Source organism: Dipodomys spectabilis, unplaced genomic scaffold (assembly GCF_019054845.1).
Source record: "Dipodomys spectabilis isolate Male_0828 unplaced genomic scaffold, ASM1905484v1 ptg000241l, whole genome shotgun sequence".
Taxonomy (NCBI): Eukaryota; Metazoa; Chordata; class Mammalia; order Rodentia; family Heteromyidae; genus Dipodomys; species Dipodomys spectabilis.
In genome coordinates this window covers 4,004,626-4,020,587 of record NW_024870918.1, presented here as the reverse complement: position 1 = coordinate 4,020,587, position 15,962 = coordinate 4,004,626, and the positions used below count along the sequence as shown (strand labels likewise).

The following is a 15,962-nucleotide window of genomic DNA, read 5'->3' as shown; positions in this document are numbered from 1 at the left end:
GGGTGGTCTTGCTACTGTATGCTTTGTCTTGTTTCTCTGTGAACTCTGGTAAGCTAATCAACATAATGATCAACTTAATGATATGATAAGAAAACACATTCTGAACTCCAAGCAAATGGGCAACAGATTAATGTCTACAAACCAACCTATGTGTGAGCCAGGTTAACATTAGCTAGTGTAGAAAGTTGTAAGTACATGCACAATACAGAAAAATTTCATCAACCATTGGCTAAAGACAGCAATGTTAATATAAATGGGACAAAGGGTTACTTACTTATATCTTTGCTAGCACTTACAGTGCCCATAGCTTGCTTACTATAAGAAGTTAGAAAAATTTATGCTTGAGAATCTCAGGTGATCTCTAGGCAAAGGCCCTGCAGGGAGACAGAAATAATCACACACAGCTGGGCCAAAGCTTCTTAAAAATGAGACTACTTGGATCAAAATGGCAACTCAGGCTGGGCTTAGGGGTGCACTCCTGTAATCCTCAGTATGAGAAAGCTTGGGGCAGGAGTCTGGAGAGTTCCAGGCCACCTGGATTACATAGTGAGACTTTGTCTCAGAATGAAACAAGAACAATAGAAGAAGCAACTCAGATGTAAAGGCTTCTAGGCGAAATCAGACATTCTTATGAAAAACCAACTTCTCTTATTGGCTGGAGTCCAATGCCCTAGATCTTTTACTGGGCCTCGACTCCTTTTTTCTGCCTCATCCTGCTTGGATTGGACAGGAGCCATGATAACAACAACCTGGTACCCATGGACTCCTCCAGGATAATGATTATTGGACAAAAACTACCGGGCTACCAACTCTCAGGCCACTGAGGGCACTTTTGCTAGTCCTGCTCTTTGCCTAGACAAAAGTTTTCTAACATGATAGCAAAGATTACATCTACAATCTTTTCTTTAAAAAGTGAGTAACTTCATTTAGAATTTTCTGTTTTAATTCCAGGTATTCTTCGGCAGAAATCAGGAAACAGTCCACTCTCCCGCCAAACCTTGGCCAGTACCACCGGCAGAGCATGAGTACATCTGGCTTCCCCTCTCTTCAGCTAGTAAGTATGAGTTGAAGATTTGCTGAGGGAAGGTCACATACAGAAGCGCACACCCCATGCACATACCCTGACTAGCCTCCGTCTTGTAACCACCTAGCATTCTCCACTCACCAGTTCATTAGTGCCTGCTTTGGACATGAGATAACCCTCTGTAACCAGGGCTTAGAGTGTGAATAGGACTTCTGTGACTGTGGTTCGGCATTTAAAAGGCTTCCAGGCGACTCACATTATAGTTCATGTTTAGGGAGTGCATTAGCCTGGATATATACCACCATTTGTAGCCTGCTTTTGTTGAGAACTTCTGTCCCCAAATCTGAAAAACCCAAGTGAGAGATCTTTGTTTTGTAACGCCATTTCCTTGGGAGTATAATTAAAGTACAAAAAAAGTTACTTATTTCAGGAATAATAATTTGATGAATTGGAGCAATTTGTACCCCTCTTAGGGGTATAATCTGATGACTTGGAACAACTTGATCTTAATCATGATATGGAACAGTTTCCCCCTTCCAGTCCTTGTGCTGTCTTAATCCTGAACCCCTAAACTCTAATGCAGGAAGCGATCATTGGTTTGCTTTTGTGCTTATAATTTGCCCCTACTTGGAACTTCACACAATTGGAATGGATACTGTTTGTTCAAAGTTTTCTTTTTGAAATCACATTCCCTCATGGTGCAGATTGCTTACATTAACACTAGCTGCTCACTGTGCATATATGTGTTGCCTGATTTGAAGACTAAAATCACATCCTGTGTCAGGTGAGGTAAATCGTTTGTCCGTGTAGGAGTAGATGGGTCACTTCCTGTGTGAGAGCCCTGCCCTCTCTACATTTACTTCCTCAACCTCACAGAGCACAACAGTATTTTCTGATCCAGTCTAGTGGTTATCTTGAAGAGGTTGGGTTCGTTTTTTGTTTCTACTTATGACTTCCAAAACCACTTCTGCTCTTAGAGATGTTGTAATCTTCCCCTCTATTTCCTGTGACCGCCATCTTGTCTCCTGTAAAGTTTGCACGCCTGTGTCACTGTGTATTCTTTAAGGTATGTTTTACTGGTGTGATTTGTGGTTATTTCAGAAGGGTAATTTATATGTTGTGGCACTTAATGAACTAGTAATACTTAAAAGTATATGGCACCTTTTACTGGGAGAGGAACTGTGGATGACATTTCTCTGAAAAATCTACTTATAACTCGAGTGGCTTGCTAGCCCGCCCTTTCTACTTGAACTTGCCCTGTGTGCTTGAAAAGTGCAGGTTACATTTTTAAAAAAAAATCCACCTCAAGAGCTTCGTGCCCATAATCTCAGATAGGTTAAGTGAACTTTAAACCATAGTAAATTATAGTAAATACTAATTGGTTTAATTTGATGATAATGTATATTTATATAAAAGTTTGATTCAATTTCTGACTCAGGATATATTCCAAAATAGGCAAAATCTAGCTGAAAAGTGACTTGGATATACTTTTAAGTTTTTAAACAGTGAAGGGGAGTTCTAGTGCTTTGCTGTTTTTGTATATTAAGTCGACAGCTTTCTATAGTAGCTCCTTTGAGATATAACGTGGACATCTCTATTAAGAGACTTTAAGGAAGCTCAGCGCATAAGCATTAACCCTTTGTCTCCTCACCAGCTTTTACTTTCATGTTGCACCCTTAAATTTTTTGTAGGAGAAATCCCTTTCAAATGTAAAGTTGCAAAGGGAAAAGGTGTTTAATGTTTGCAAGTATTCTCTTTAGTACTTGGTTGCCTCCTCAGGACGTTTTTGATGTTTTACTTTAGTAGCTGCAGAGTTGGGTTAGCACGTGGCTCGGCTGCCCCTATTGTAAGAGAAGGTTTAAAGGAAGTAGCAAAATGGTTACAACTGTGCCACGGCCATATGTTCTACCTGTGGCCATTGAGTCCTCATTTCATTTGCACATCTGTACACTTGAGAACATATTAGTCCAGCTGATCACTGGTCATTCATACCTAACTACTAAAGAGACTGAGAACTGAGAATTGTGGTTCAGGGTTAATCTAGGTGGGAAACTTTATGAGACTTCTAATTAATCTCCAAAAAAAAGCCAAGTAGAGCTGTGGCTCAAGTGGTAGAGCACTAGCCTTGAGCAAAAATAAGCTCAGGGATAGGACCCAGGCCCTGAGTTCAAGCCCCAGGACTGGCACACACAAAATAAATAAATAAGTAAATATATATATATATATCCTGGCTTTTCCAGTTGACTTTTCTGAATCTATTTTTCCATGGCTCTACTCTAGCTTCTGCTAGTCTGTTGTCCATCTTTCTTCTATCTATAGGATAAGAAGCATGAAGATTTCTGAGGGAGCTCAGACATCTCTTACTCTCACTTTTTTTTTTAATACATTTTAATGAATGATCTGCTTAGAAAATCCCATCTCCCTAATCCGTTCTGTTCTCTGGTAGTGTGACTATGTGGTGGCTTCTCCGAAGCCATCTTCTCAAATAAGGCTTCTCGGAAGAAATTAGCAACGTACATGGTCATTTAGTTGCACCTTATGAAAAATAGTTTCTTTTCATAGAAAGATAATAGAACATTTCAGCAAGAGTTGTTGATAGCAAGGCAGAGGAGTGGTTTATGATCAAAGCATTTCCACCTGAAACAGATTTAGAAAACTTTTCTTAAAAGAGAGGTTGCAGACTGCTCATTGGATTATTTTAGCCAATTGAGAAAGGCTGAGCAAAAATTGTATTTATTTAATCGCCACTTCTACCACCTCATATGTTTGTACAAATGGGTGTTTGGTTTAAAAAAAAAAGTGTTCAGAGTTGTGAGCCAGTGTCTAGCATCTGTAATCTTAGCTACTTAGAAGGCTGAGATCTGAGAATCCTGGTTCAAAGCCAGCCTGGGTAGGAAAGCCCATGAGATTCCTATCTCCAATTAACCACCAGAAAACCAGAAGTAGTGCTGTCGCTCAAAGTGATAGAGCACTGGCCTTGAGCTCAGAAAAAGCTCAGAAACAGTACCCAGGCTCTGAGTTCAAGCCCATGACCGACCAAAAAAAAAAAAAGAGAGAGAGAAAGGTATTCAGTTCAAGTTATTTAAAATTCAGTCAATTACCAACCAATTACGAATCATTGTTGTTTTGGAGTTGGAAAAGTCTGTGCCAAGGATAACTTCCACTTATTTTCTGTAGAACTTGGGATAAGTTATTTAACCTCTCTGAAGATTCCTGTGTTTTCTTTTGCAAAAATGCAACTGATGACCTCCTTGTTGGGGTCAAGAAGAATTACTTAATGTATCCTGTGCAAATAGTGGCTAATGTGTTGAAGCCTTCCTGGAAAAGTAAGAGAGCTTTCTGAATGGGTAGGTCTCTGAAGGCCTCGCCTCTGTCTGGACAGGAGTTAAGTAGGAGATGATGTGAATTTTTTAGAAGAGGCAGTGAAATATAAAGGAGAAGAAAGCTTTGGAATCTATATGGTCTGAGGCAACAGGTGTTTAAGGACTTTGAGCTACACTTTTACAGGAGAAAGTATAGCTGTTTAAAAGAAAAATAGAAAAGTTTTGAAATGAAATGGATCAGCCAGGCTGTAATGCTGAATGAAGAAAAGGATGTAAAAAGCCACATCCTGGAAACAGACCACAATGCCATAGTTACCTGACATGTTTGTGTATCAAACATTTATAGTCAAAAGAAGCCTCCTCGTCTTAGATGCATATATTTTCCAGAAACCTTTTTCTTTTAAGGCTGGGGTTAACCAGTGAATAGCTGGATAAATATGGCCCCCACTTTTCCTCTTCTGATTCTGTTGTTTATTTATATTTCACCTTTCAAGGAATTAGCGTGTGCCATGGTTTTATTCACTGGAAGGAAGTGGTGGGAGGGGAGGTTTCTGCAGTTTGCCTGCACAGTCTCAATGGAAGATGAAAGAATGGCAGATTCTCTGCACCAGAGCAGGGAGAGCCACTCAGTCTTAGCAAATATAGATTGAGGGCCTCGACGCCAGGTTAGTGTCTTCAAAGGCATCCATGGGAATCTGCCATTGTTGGAAGCAAGAGAGTCTTGTTTCACTTAGATCAGATAACAAAGAGCATTGCTTTATTTTAGCATACAGAAACAGGCATAGGCAGATGCATGAGTGCAGACTGTGACGGAGATAGAAGAGCCAAGTTTTACCTGAGCTGGCCTCCAATTTGCCAGACTCTGTCTCCTGAATAGCTGAATCATTGGGGGTGTACCACCATACCTCACCCCTTTGGCTGTCTTTTGGTTAGCCTAAAACTAACAGATGCAGGAGTGAGGAGCCTTTTTTGTTTTTCCTCCCAAGGGCCATTTGGATATTGCTAGCATCATTCTTGGGCTGTGTCAGTGCAGGCAGTTGGGCTATGGACAGCCCATGAGAAGTGTATATTTCTGTTCTGTCACATAGCAGATGATCCCTAAGACCGTATACAGCCTGCAGGCTGCAAGCTCCCATTCCTAGATTAGAGACTGTCTGGTGGTTTATTAGAGATGAGTGTCATGGAGTTTCCTGTCAGGGCTGGCTTTGAACTGCAATCCTCAGGTCTCAGCCTCCTGCTAGGATTACAGGTGTGAGCCACCAGTTCTTGGCTTTCTTGCTTATAGCTAATGCTGTTCCACTTGAGCCTACAGTTTGGCTTTTTGCTGGTTAACTGGAAATGAAGTTAGGTGTTTTTTTGTTTTTTTTGTGTTTGTTTATTGTTGCATAGGCTTGCTTCAAACCACAATTCTCCAGATTGTAGTCTAATGACTCGTTAGAACTCCAGGCTCTGCTTTTTGTCAATGTACTCCCCAAAGGTGGTGTTATTTATATGTGAACAGGTCAAAATTCTCATCTCATGGTTGACTAGCATATAGCTCCATGAGGACACCCAACTGGACCCCCCCTTGTATGCCAAAACCCACTCAGTGATTGTACTTAGTAGATGCTCAGCAGATAATGGCTGAGGGAGAGAGTTGTCCTTTGCTTTTGGTTTTTGAGCAGCTGGTTCTGAAGATAAGAGATGGCGGTTAGAGCCTGCTTTTTTTCACTATCTGTAGCCTTAGATTCCAGGAACATGAGGAGTGTTACACTTTGGCTGAAACTGAACATTTTTTTCCTGATCGTTGTGCACAAATGTCATTTTTCCTTGAAGTGTCTATTTACACACAACTCATACTCCCTTGCTTAAAACTGCGCTTCAGTGTAATTCTCAAGTGCATATTTCCAGTGCTTCTGCTTGAGAAATTGACATTCTTCATAACTCATTTGTGTTTATCATTTACTTATTCTGTGTTTGAGCAGATAATCTCATGAGACATTTGCAACAGAATTTGTAGGGAGTGTTGAAGGCATTTATTTTGACATGCTTTTTAAACATAGTTACTGTTGCCTTGTGTTTTAATTGCCTCAAGAAATACAGATTCCCTGAAAGGCCTATAAAAGAAAAGAAGAAATAGAAAAGACAGTAATAAAAGAAATTAATAAAAAATGTTAAGTGTTTAAGAACGTGACTGTGAAGATTGAAATTCATAAGCATGTAACCCTGGGCAAATGATTAAATCTCTGGGCCTTTCATCTGTAAAATGAGCTTAGTTAAGAAAGCATATTTCTTCAGGTTCTAGAAAGGTTTTTAGAAAAGGTGAATGATATAATGTCTATAATGTCCATAGAAGATGCAGCAAATGCTCAATACTGGTTACTTTAGTAACTAAGGACTTTATAGTAATATGATAGGAGATAAAACCACAGTTCTCACAATTTCCTATAGGAATTATTTGAAGGTAAACTTGCCTCTGCATGGTAGTTGGCAGGGCTGGGCATCTACCTTGGGGCATGTTCTGTGGGTGTGCATAGTAGGTTTAAATGCTCCGTGCATAGAGAATGCCCATTGTTCTGTAGGCCGGGGGCTCACCAGTATCCTTCTGCAAATTCAGTCTGTACCTGGCTCCTACAGAGACTCTTCTATGGTTCTTTCAGCCCTGCAGGCCTCCGGACAGGCCTTTGTGAGCACCACGTTCTCTCCTCCGCTGACTTCCCCTCCCCATCAGAACCAAGGGAAACTTCTCTGACCTTTCTCATACCGCCTGGAACGAACAGGGGATGCTTTGCGCTCTACTTCTGGAGTTTCCCTTTGCACGTCTCCTCTGTCCCCTTTGTAATTGTCTGTATTCTGACACCTGCAAGGATCCAGACAAGTAGTATAGATGACCTAGACACAGGGTCACTGTCCCCTCCCCCACGGTTGTCATCTTTCTGTTTCTACCAGGAACAGCAGGGGTGGTCAGGGGACAGGCCAGCCTTATTCCCATCAGCTAATCTCGAAGTGCATCACTTCTTCCACAGCATTTTTGTTCCTCTTTTCTTTTTTTGGTTGGTCATGGGGCTTGAACTCTGGGCCTAGGCGCTGTCCTTGAACTCTTCAGCTCATGGTGAACATTCTGCCACCTGAGCCACAGCGCCACTTCCCGTTTTCTGGTAGTTAATTGGAGATAAGAGTCTCATGGACTTTCCTGCCCGGGCTGGCTTTGAACCGTGATCCTCAGATCTCGGCCTCCTGAGTAGCTAGAATTACAAGCATGAGCCACAAGTACCTGGCTTATTCTTCTTTTTCTACTTGATGCCCTTACTGACATGTGGGTGAGGTGATGGGCAAAAGCGATTTGTTAGCACACCCTTCATTCACATCTGCCTTCTCTCACAGCGCAGCAGTGCACTCAAGAGAGTTTGAGGTTCTAGTTTTGTTGGTCTTTTGGGCTGCTGGTAGAGCCCATTAGTAATAGCCTGCCATAAGTGAACATCCCAGAACAGCCTCACAGTGTGTGTGTGTGTGTGTGTGTGTGTGTGTGTGTGTGTGTGTGTGTGTGTGTGTGTGTGTGTGTGTGTGTGTGTGTGTGTGTGTATGCAAACTCTAGTATGTGGGACTTGAATTCAGGGCCTCATTCACTCACTTGGCTCTTGGATCATGGCTGGTACTCTACCACTTGAACCATACCTCCATCTCTTGTTTTTGCTGCCTAATGGAAAATGAGAGCTCTGAGATTCATCTGCCTGGGATGGCTTCAATCTCAGTATCCTGAATAGCTAGGATTATACTTAGGATTTAGCCACCAGTGCTTGGCTATTATTATTATTCTGCTGTTGCTGCTACTACTACTACTATTGTTATTACTATACAGATCTACTTGACATAAGGGATTCTCTTACTCCTTAAGGCAGTGGCTTCTAAGTCTCTGGATTTCACAGATAAAAAGGGATATTTGTTTTAACTGAGGATTGACAAAGTGCTGCCTCATCTTAACGTTACCTTCTTAAAGAACTATGTTGCTTCAATTACATATCCTCCTTTCTGCATTCCTTCCTTCTTGCTCCATGGAAGGATAAAATGAACCAAGAGAGCATGTTTTCAAGGTGAGTAAATTTAGCCATTAGAGCACTCAGCAGATGGCCCTGAATTTGATCCTTTAGCTGCAGTCCAGTGAAAATTTCTTCCAGCCCGCCAGTGCTTCTAAGTCACTGTGGGCTCTGAGTATGTCTCCAGTGTAGGCTTCTCCAACGCAGAGGGTAGCTCAGGCCAAAGGAAACACCGAAACTCCACCTATGTGCCAGAGGAGCGTTGAATTTGCCTGAATTTCTGGAAAATTGCCTCCATCCCCTACTGTGCTGGGTTGGGGTAAACAAAACATGGCCTGAGAGAGCTTTTGCAGGAGAAGTTACAAAAAATGCCACAAAACCTCGTGATCTCATCTTGGATCTCCTAAGGATTCCCCATCAAGCTGCAATTAGGCAGAGAAGATTCTGCCTTGGGGTGTGATTTTAATTACTCATCGTGTTATGACTTGACTTTCCACTGCTGCGTTCCTTGCCTTCCTTCCATCACCGTGTCTGAGTTTGACAGCTTCTCCAGAGTCACTTTGCTGTAGGCTAGGAGTGAGACGCTCAGTTGAAGGAGAGCGCGAGGTGAACACTTCTGATTGCTGTGCATGCGCCCCCACGAAGTGGCACAGACTGATCTCTCCCTAACCTCCCCGCCCCCCAGCCTCCGTTTTATGACCCCGTGGAGCCAGTAGACTTTGAAGGACTTCTGATGACACACCTGAACAGCCTGGAGGTGGAGCTGGTCCAGGAGCTGGGAGACTTCACCGATGACGACTTGGATGTTGCATTCACGCCCAAGGATTGTCGGACCTTGCAGCCCTCTCTGCCCGAGGAAGGGTAAATCATTTCCTTACATTACTGATGCAATTGTGATGACTGTGGCTGTTATTGGGAAGGGGAAGGTGGGTGCCCCCATGCTAAACATCTTTTAAAAAGAAACCCTAAAATGACTCGATCCATTTTGATAATCCAAGACAATGCATAGTATTGCTACCTGCATCTGGGCAGCATTTTTGTTTGGATTCTGTGATGCTGAGGATTGAGCCAAATTGAGTGCTTTGGAAAACGTTGCAGGGACTAAGCCAGGTCAGGAGATGCAGTGGGTAAAGAGGTAACCGCTATTTTTTTATTTGCTTAAGCCAGTCCTGGGGCTTGAACTCAGGACCTAGGCACTATCCCTGAACTTTCTTGCTCAAGGCTAGTGCTCTACACTTGAGCCACAGCTCCACTCTGTCTTTCTGGTAGTTAATTAGAGATTAACAGCCTCACGGACTTCTCTGCCAAGACTGGCTTTGAACCACAGTCCTCAGATCTAAGCTTCCTGAGTGGCTAGGATTACAAGCATGAGCCACTAGCCCCCAGAGGGAACACATTCTTTTAAGGCAGAAGAGACTAAACATGCTGCCGCCAGACTGCCCAGGTGCCAATCAGTGACTTTGGGTGAGTCACATAACCTCAGGAAGCCTCATGGTGAAAAACGCTGCTCTGTTTATATGAAAACAAGAGTTTTCATAATAATCACTGAAGCATCTCCATTCACAAGCATTCCCATACAGGAGACAGGATCAAGCTAGAAACAAACTCTTAAATATTTCCTGAGCACCTACTATATGCTGGACACTGAGATAAAAAGATAAGAAAGGAAGATCTCTGATCTTGCAGTAAGTTTTGTCCGGGAGCAATGCAGAAGGGAAGCCCATCGATCATAAAAAAAACAAACCCAAAGCAAAAACAGAAACAACCACAGCCTCTACCCTCATTACCCAGATATGCCAGGCTGTAGTTTGGATTTGCTCATAGGTTTAAGGATGATGGTGATCTTAGTCCCTTAGCCTTCTTGCTCAGTCAGTTCTTAGCCTCACAGGGGAGCTAGCCCTTGGTACAAATCTCATGTTGCAGGTGTACTTGTTTCCTAGAAAACAAGTCATTGTCGCCCTTAAGAACTTTCCCTTCCCTGTCATTGGTCCATTATGTGACGGTAATGTAGGGAACACACAAAACTTACACCTTTGGTAGAGAGCCATTTCATTTTATTTCTTTGTGTACAATATGGCCAGAATCTTAACGGGGGGGGGGGGGGGAGGAGAGGGAGAGACAAAAATCTCTTCCAAATAGTTACCATAAATTTAGAGAAAAGGGTTTGTTTTTAAAAATTTGATGAAGAGGCAAATTCCACCCCCCCCCTCCACAAAGATTGTTTTTTGGGGAGTATGATTATGTCTTGGTGCTAACATGTAGAGCTAGCAGCTCATCAACTGTCTGATGACTTTCTTGCCAAAGCTTTCTGTATGAGCAAAGTGGTGAGGGGGGGAGGTGAGGGGAAGGCAGCCTGGTCACCATGACTACGAGTACTCACAGGAACACCTGGGCCTCTTGCTGAGCTAAGGGAGTGTTATAAGCCTGGGCCCTGTTGCTGAGGCCCAACCCTACCACTTGCTGTAGGAATTGGAGCATAATTCCCCTCATGCTATTCTTCCAGGGTTGATGAGGAATTAACTGAATGAACACATGGAAAGTAGCTATGTATATAGTAAATGTACATATACTTCTTATTGCATGCCAGATGCTTATCCAATCACAAAGGAATTTAGTCTCCATTACAAGTGTCTAAATGAGACATTCATGTTACTACTACCACTGAGGCACAGAAAGGTTGAATGACTGACCTAATATCACAGAGCTAGTAAAGGATAAATCTGGGACTTGGACGGTCAGGGATGAGAGATCAGGTGCCTGACCTTCACAGTATTTGAGTTCATACTGAAAGCAGGTCCATAGTTGGGTTCTGTTCTTATTGTCTGTGTTAGCTTTCCTTTACTGTAACAAAACCTGAGAAGAATATCTTCTGGGTGCTGGTGGCTCATGCCTGTAATCCTAGCCACTCAGGAGGCTGAATGGATTGAGGTTTGAAGCCAACTCTAGACTTCTATCTCCCAATAACCACCAACATGTCAGAAGTCGAGCTATGATTCAAGTGGTAGAGTACCAACCTTGAATGAAAAAAAAAAAGCTAAGGAATAGCACTCAGGCCCAGAGTTTAAGCCCTAGTAATAGCACAGATGGGGGGGAGGGGAGTGGAGAGAGAAAGAAGAAAGGAAGGAAGGAAGGAAGGAAGGAAGGAAGGAAGGAAGGAAGGAAGGAAGGAAGGAAGGAAGGAAGGAAGGAAGGAAGATTGAATCAGCCACAATGGTTCACACCAGCAATCTTTAGCAATTCAGGAGGTTGAGATTGGGAAGATCATAACTCCAGGCCTACCTAAGTCTCACAAACTTTTTGTGAGACCTTCCCCCATCTCCACCAAGATTTGAAAAGCTGGACATAGTGATATGCACTATTATTATCCCAGCTATGTAAGAAGTATAAGTAGGAAGATTGAGTCCCTGGCCAGCCAGGGCATACATGTGAGACCCTATTTAGGAAAAAAATAAAAAGGGCTGGAGGTATTGCTCAAATGGTAGAGTACCTGCCTGCACAAGGCCCTAAGTTCAAACCCTAGTGCTGCCAGATAAAGAGAAAAGGTGTATTTGGGCTTGTTGTTCTGCAGATTTCAGTCTGTGACCAACTCACCCTGTTGCTTTGAGTCTATAGCAGCAGAGAAGACTCATTCACCTCATGGTCAGGTTGCAAAAGACACTGAAAGGAAGAGACCGTCCTCCTCCTCAAGGGCATGACCTTCCATCCTTCCTTCATCCTCCCATCCGTCCTTCAGTAACACCAAGCTGGAGAGTAAGACTTGATCACCTGAGGTGTTGGGGGACATTTCATATGCACACAGTAGCATCTCCTTTTCACAACTGGGAAAACTAAGACTGGTAGCATTACACCTCTTAATCTCTGAAGTATTAATATCCTTAAAACCACAGCAGAAAGCCTGGCTACTGCTGTTATTTCTGATGCTGAGATTGGAAACCCATGAAGAGTATGTATTTTTGTGTGCTTGTGCCAGTTCTGGGTCTTGAACGCTGGGCCTGGGTGCTGGCTGTCCCTGAGCTGCTTTTGTTCAAGGCTAGTGTTCTACCATAGGAGCCAGAGCTCTACTTCTGGATTTTTTTTGGTAGTTTAGTGGAAATAAGAGTCTAACAGACTTGTTGTACCCCAGCTGGCTTCAAACTGAGATCCTCAGATCTTGGCTTCCTGAGTGAGTAGCTGGGATTATAGGTGTGAGCTACCAACACCTAGCTTTTATGGTGAACTTTTAAGTGAGTAGTAACAGCACTCCTGAGAATTAGTGACCAGTAACCAGAGCCAAGTCTTCAGTCCATCAGTCATTCAATTAGCCCAAGACAGCTCTGCTTCTTGGTTTTCTAAAAGAATGTACATGTCCTAACAAAGTTATACTCGCACAAGACGTTACCTCTGCTAGACAGGAGTATTTGTACTTTTTCTTTGGGACTGGTATTTAATTACAGCTTGTTCTGCCCTGTCTTGGTGTCTTTCCTGCCTTCAGGTATTAGGTATCCTTTAACCATCCTCTATAATAAAGAAAACCCACAAAGCATAAAGTGCTAACATGTTTGTCTTGTCAAGAAGAAATACTTATCACCTCAGGAAAGAGCATCCTTACGATCTCCTTGACATAGATTTGAATCATCATGGGGCATGCCTTGTTGCCTTGGCCTGGTGCTAACGTGTTTTTGTCTCCTTTTCCATCTAATTAGGGTTGAATTGGATCCTCATGTCAGGGACTGTATTCAGACGTATATTCGGGAGTGGCTGATTGTGAACCGGAAGTAAGTTGCTTTCCCCCTCCACCTCTTTCTATGCAAATGTAATCTGTAGATCGCTGGACTTCTTGTGGGTTTTTTTCTTCCATGTTAATACAGTTTGGGGACCGTTTTAGGCTTATAGAAAAATGGAGTATAAGTGCTATTTCTGCTATTCCCTCCCCATCCCCCACCTCACAGCTGCTTCCTGTGTTCACATCTTGATGCCTTAAAGGTACATTTGTTGTGATGGGTGGGCCAATGCTGATTGAGTAGTATTATTTAAAGCCTGTCGTTTATGTCAGTGTTCTGTTTGTTTGTGGCAGTACGGGGGATGGAGGCCAGGGTGCTCATGTGCTAGGCATGTATTGAGCTGTAGCTGCAGGTTTCCTGTTCATTTTCTGAGCTTTTGTTTTGTTTTCTGCCAGTACTGGGGCTTGACCTCAGTCTGGGTGCTGTCCCTTAGATTTTTCTACTCAAAGCTAGTGTTTCTCCCAGTTGAGCTGCACCTCCACTTCTGGCTTTTTGCTGGATAGTTGGAGATAATGGTCTCTTAGACTTTTCTGCCTAGGCTGCTCTCAAACGTGGATCCTCAGATCTCAAGATCTCAGTCTTTGGGTAGCTAGGATCATAAGCATGAATTACTAGTGCCTGCCTACCATATCTTATATATAATACAATGGTGGTTTTTAAAAAAAAATAGGAATTTTCTTGTTTTATTCTGTTTAATTCCTAGTGAAGGGGAGCAATGAATTGGAACTTGGTCTCAGATTCAAAGGTGTCATTAAAATTTGTGACCCAGAATTTATAGGTTAACCCTTCCTTTAAAAGAGCCTTTCTAAGCCAGGTGCCAGTGGCTCATGCCTGTAATCCTAGCTGCTCAGGAAGCTGAGATCTAAGGATCACAGTTCAAAGCCAGCCCTAGGCAGGACAGTCCATGAGATTCTTATTTCCAATGATCTACCAAAAAAAGCCAGAAGTGGAGCTGTGGCTCAAGTGGTAGAGCACCAGCCTTGAGTAAAAAAAGCTCAGGAATAGTGGCCAGGCCCTGAGTTCAAGTCCCAGAACGTTTCTTTCCTGAGTTTGTGATAATCTTTTTGTACATTGTAACAGCACATCTGAACACTGAAATTTTCAACTTGGTATACAAGTATGTGGATGGGTGTGTGTGCATGTGTGTGCATGCTGGTGTGTACATACATGTATGTGCATGTGCACATGTGTGCTGAGAAGTAGAAGAGGAGCGGTCTGATAATTAGGGCCTACACACTAGAGACACATCAGAGAATCTTTGACAAGGCTTAGTGTCTCAGAGTTCAGAAGCCTCATCTCTCCTCTTCACAACAAAGTTACTGATCTCTGGGATAAATAAATGATGAGACTTTGGAAATTGGGTTTTGTCCAGCTCCTGTCCGTGAATTTGTGCTGATTTTTTTGGACTGATGTCAGTATGTGTAGTGTCTTCATTAGTTGGGAGGAGAGACAAAGCATCACTTAGAAAAGTTAGTAAGAGAAAGTTGGATGCCGATTTATCTTTTGTCCTAATACAATTAGAAGACAGGCTCACCAGGCATTCATGTAAGCTCATGCTTTACTGGTAATAGGTAAAAGATTTCAGAACAAGCTGTTCTTAAGCTTTTAAATGTCATACTTAGATGTCCTTGCTGGATATTAATGTTCCAAAAACATCTGAGAAGGAACGGTAAATGGAAAGGTCCATTTTACTAAATTTGGTTTTCAGATTTATTTTCTATTTTGAGATGATATTTTGCATTGCTCAGGGCAATGCTCTATCCTTGGAATATTAAAGAAGAAAAATGACTCTTTTTTTTTAGAATACTCCGCTGAAGAAATTCTAGAAATGATGGGGACATAAAACCAAAATAATTTAATTTTAACAGTATTTACGGAACCACCTTGCATGGTTCCATTTACATGACATTCTGGAAAAGATAAAGTTATAGGAACAGAAAACAGGTCAGTGGTTTCCAGTGGTTCTGGTTTGGAGAAATTAGTTTGCTGCAGAAGAACTTGGAAGATTTTTGAGGGCTTCTAGAACCATGCTATGCCTTGATTATAGTGTTAAAGTGGCAGTTACATAGCCATGTGTATTTGTCAAAATCACAGAACCGTATTCCAAAAAGGATGTGTTATAATTACACTTTAAAAGCAGCAGATAGAAATCTAGGCTAGTGCCTGGCACAAAGAAATAACTCATTAAACTGAGGTTTAATATAATGTTATGGGATTTAAATTCTAGCTCCACTACTCACTAGCTATATGACCCAAAGTGAACTTACTTATTTCTTTGTACGTTAATTTCCTCATTAGGGACATAGGAATTAAAATAGCTTCCTGATTAACTGACTAGATGTATATGCCAGTCCTACAAACAACAACACTAATAATACCTACATTAAACTTTTGTTGTATATAATAAATAAGTTGATATATGTAAGGAAGATTTCTTGGTATACTGTAATAATTCAATAACTACTGGCTGTTAATGACATTATTAAAGAGTGGTACATAATTTGACTCACTTCTTCTTGCTCATCTGACAAATAATTTTAGTTAGTCAAAGTGATAAAATATTATATGCAAAGGAAAGCATACAAAGAAGACAACTCAAGGTTGTCCAAAGTTCTTTTTGTAATTTGATAATTTAGGGTAGATTTTCCTCTGTATATTCATGGAATAAAGATAAGATTTGGGACATCATAAGGTTTGTACTTCAGGGTTTATGTAGTTAAAATCCAATTTAACCAAAATATTCCTTTCAAGGGAAATAAATATATAGTAGCATATAGTAACAATTCTCTAAATAGTTCAACATTGACTATTCATGATAGTTATTAAACATCAGAAAAGTCAT

At 41.8% G+C, this 15,962-nt stretch overlaps 1 protein-coding gene across 3 annotated transcripts in view; it reads left to right on the top strand.

Annotated features, from left to right (window-relative positions):
- Window positions 1-15,962, top strand: part of Dock8 (dedicator of cytokinesis 8) — a 180,370-nt gene that overhangs the window by 39,958 nt on the left and 124,450 nt on the right. For 2 of the 3 annotated variants that reach the window (XM_042699402.1, XM_042699401.1), the window contains exons 2-4: window positions 952-1,054; window positions 9,046-9,221; window positions 13,043-13,114. In XM_042699402.1, coding sequence (XP_042555336.1) covers window positions 952-1,054; window positions 9,046-9,221; window positions 13,043-13,114 — 351 coding nt within the window. Of the gene's footprint in view, window positions 1-951; window positions 1,055-1,933; window positions 2,091-9,045; window positions 9,222-13,042; window positions 13,115-15,962 lie in introns of those variants that run through there. The other variant, XM_042699403.1, reaches the window with a different exon arrangement.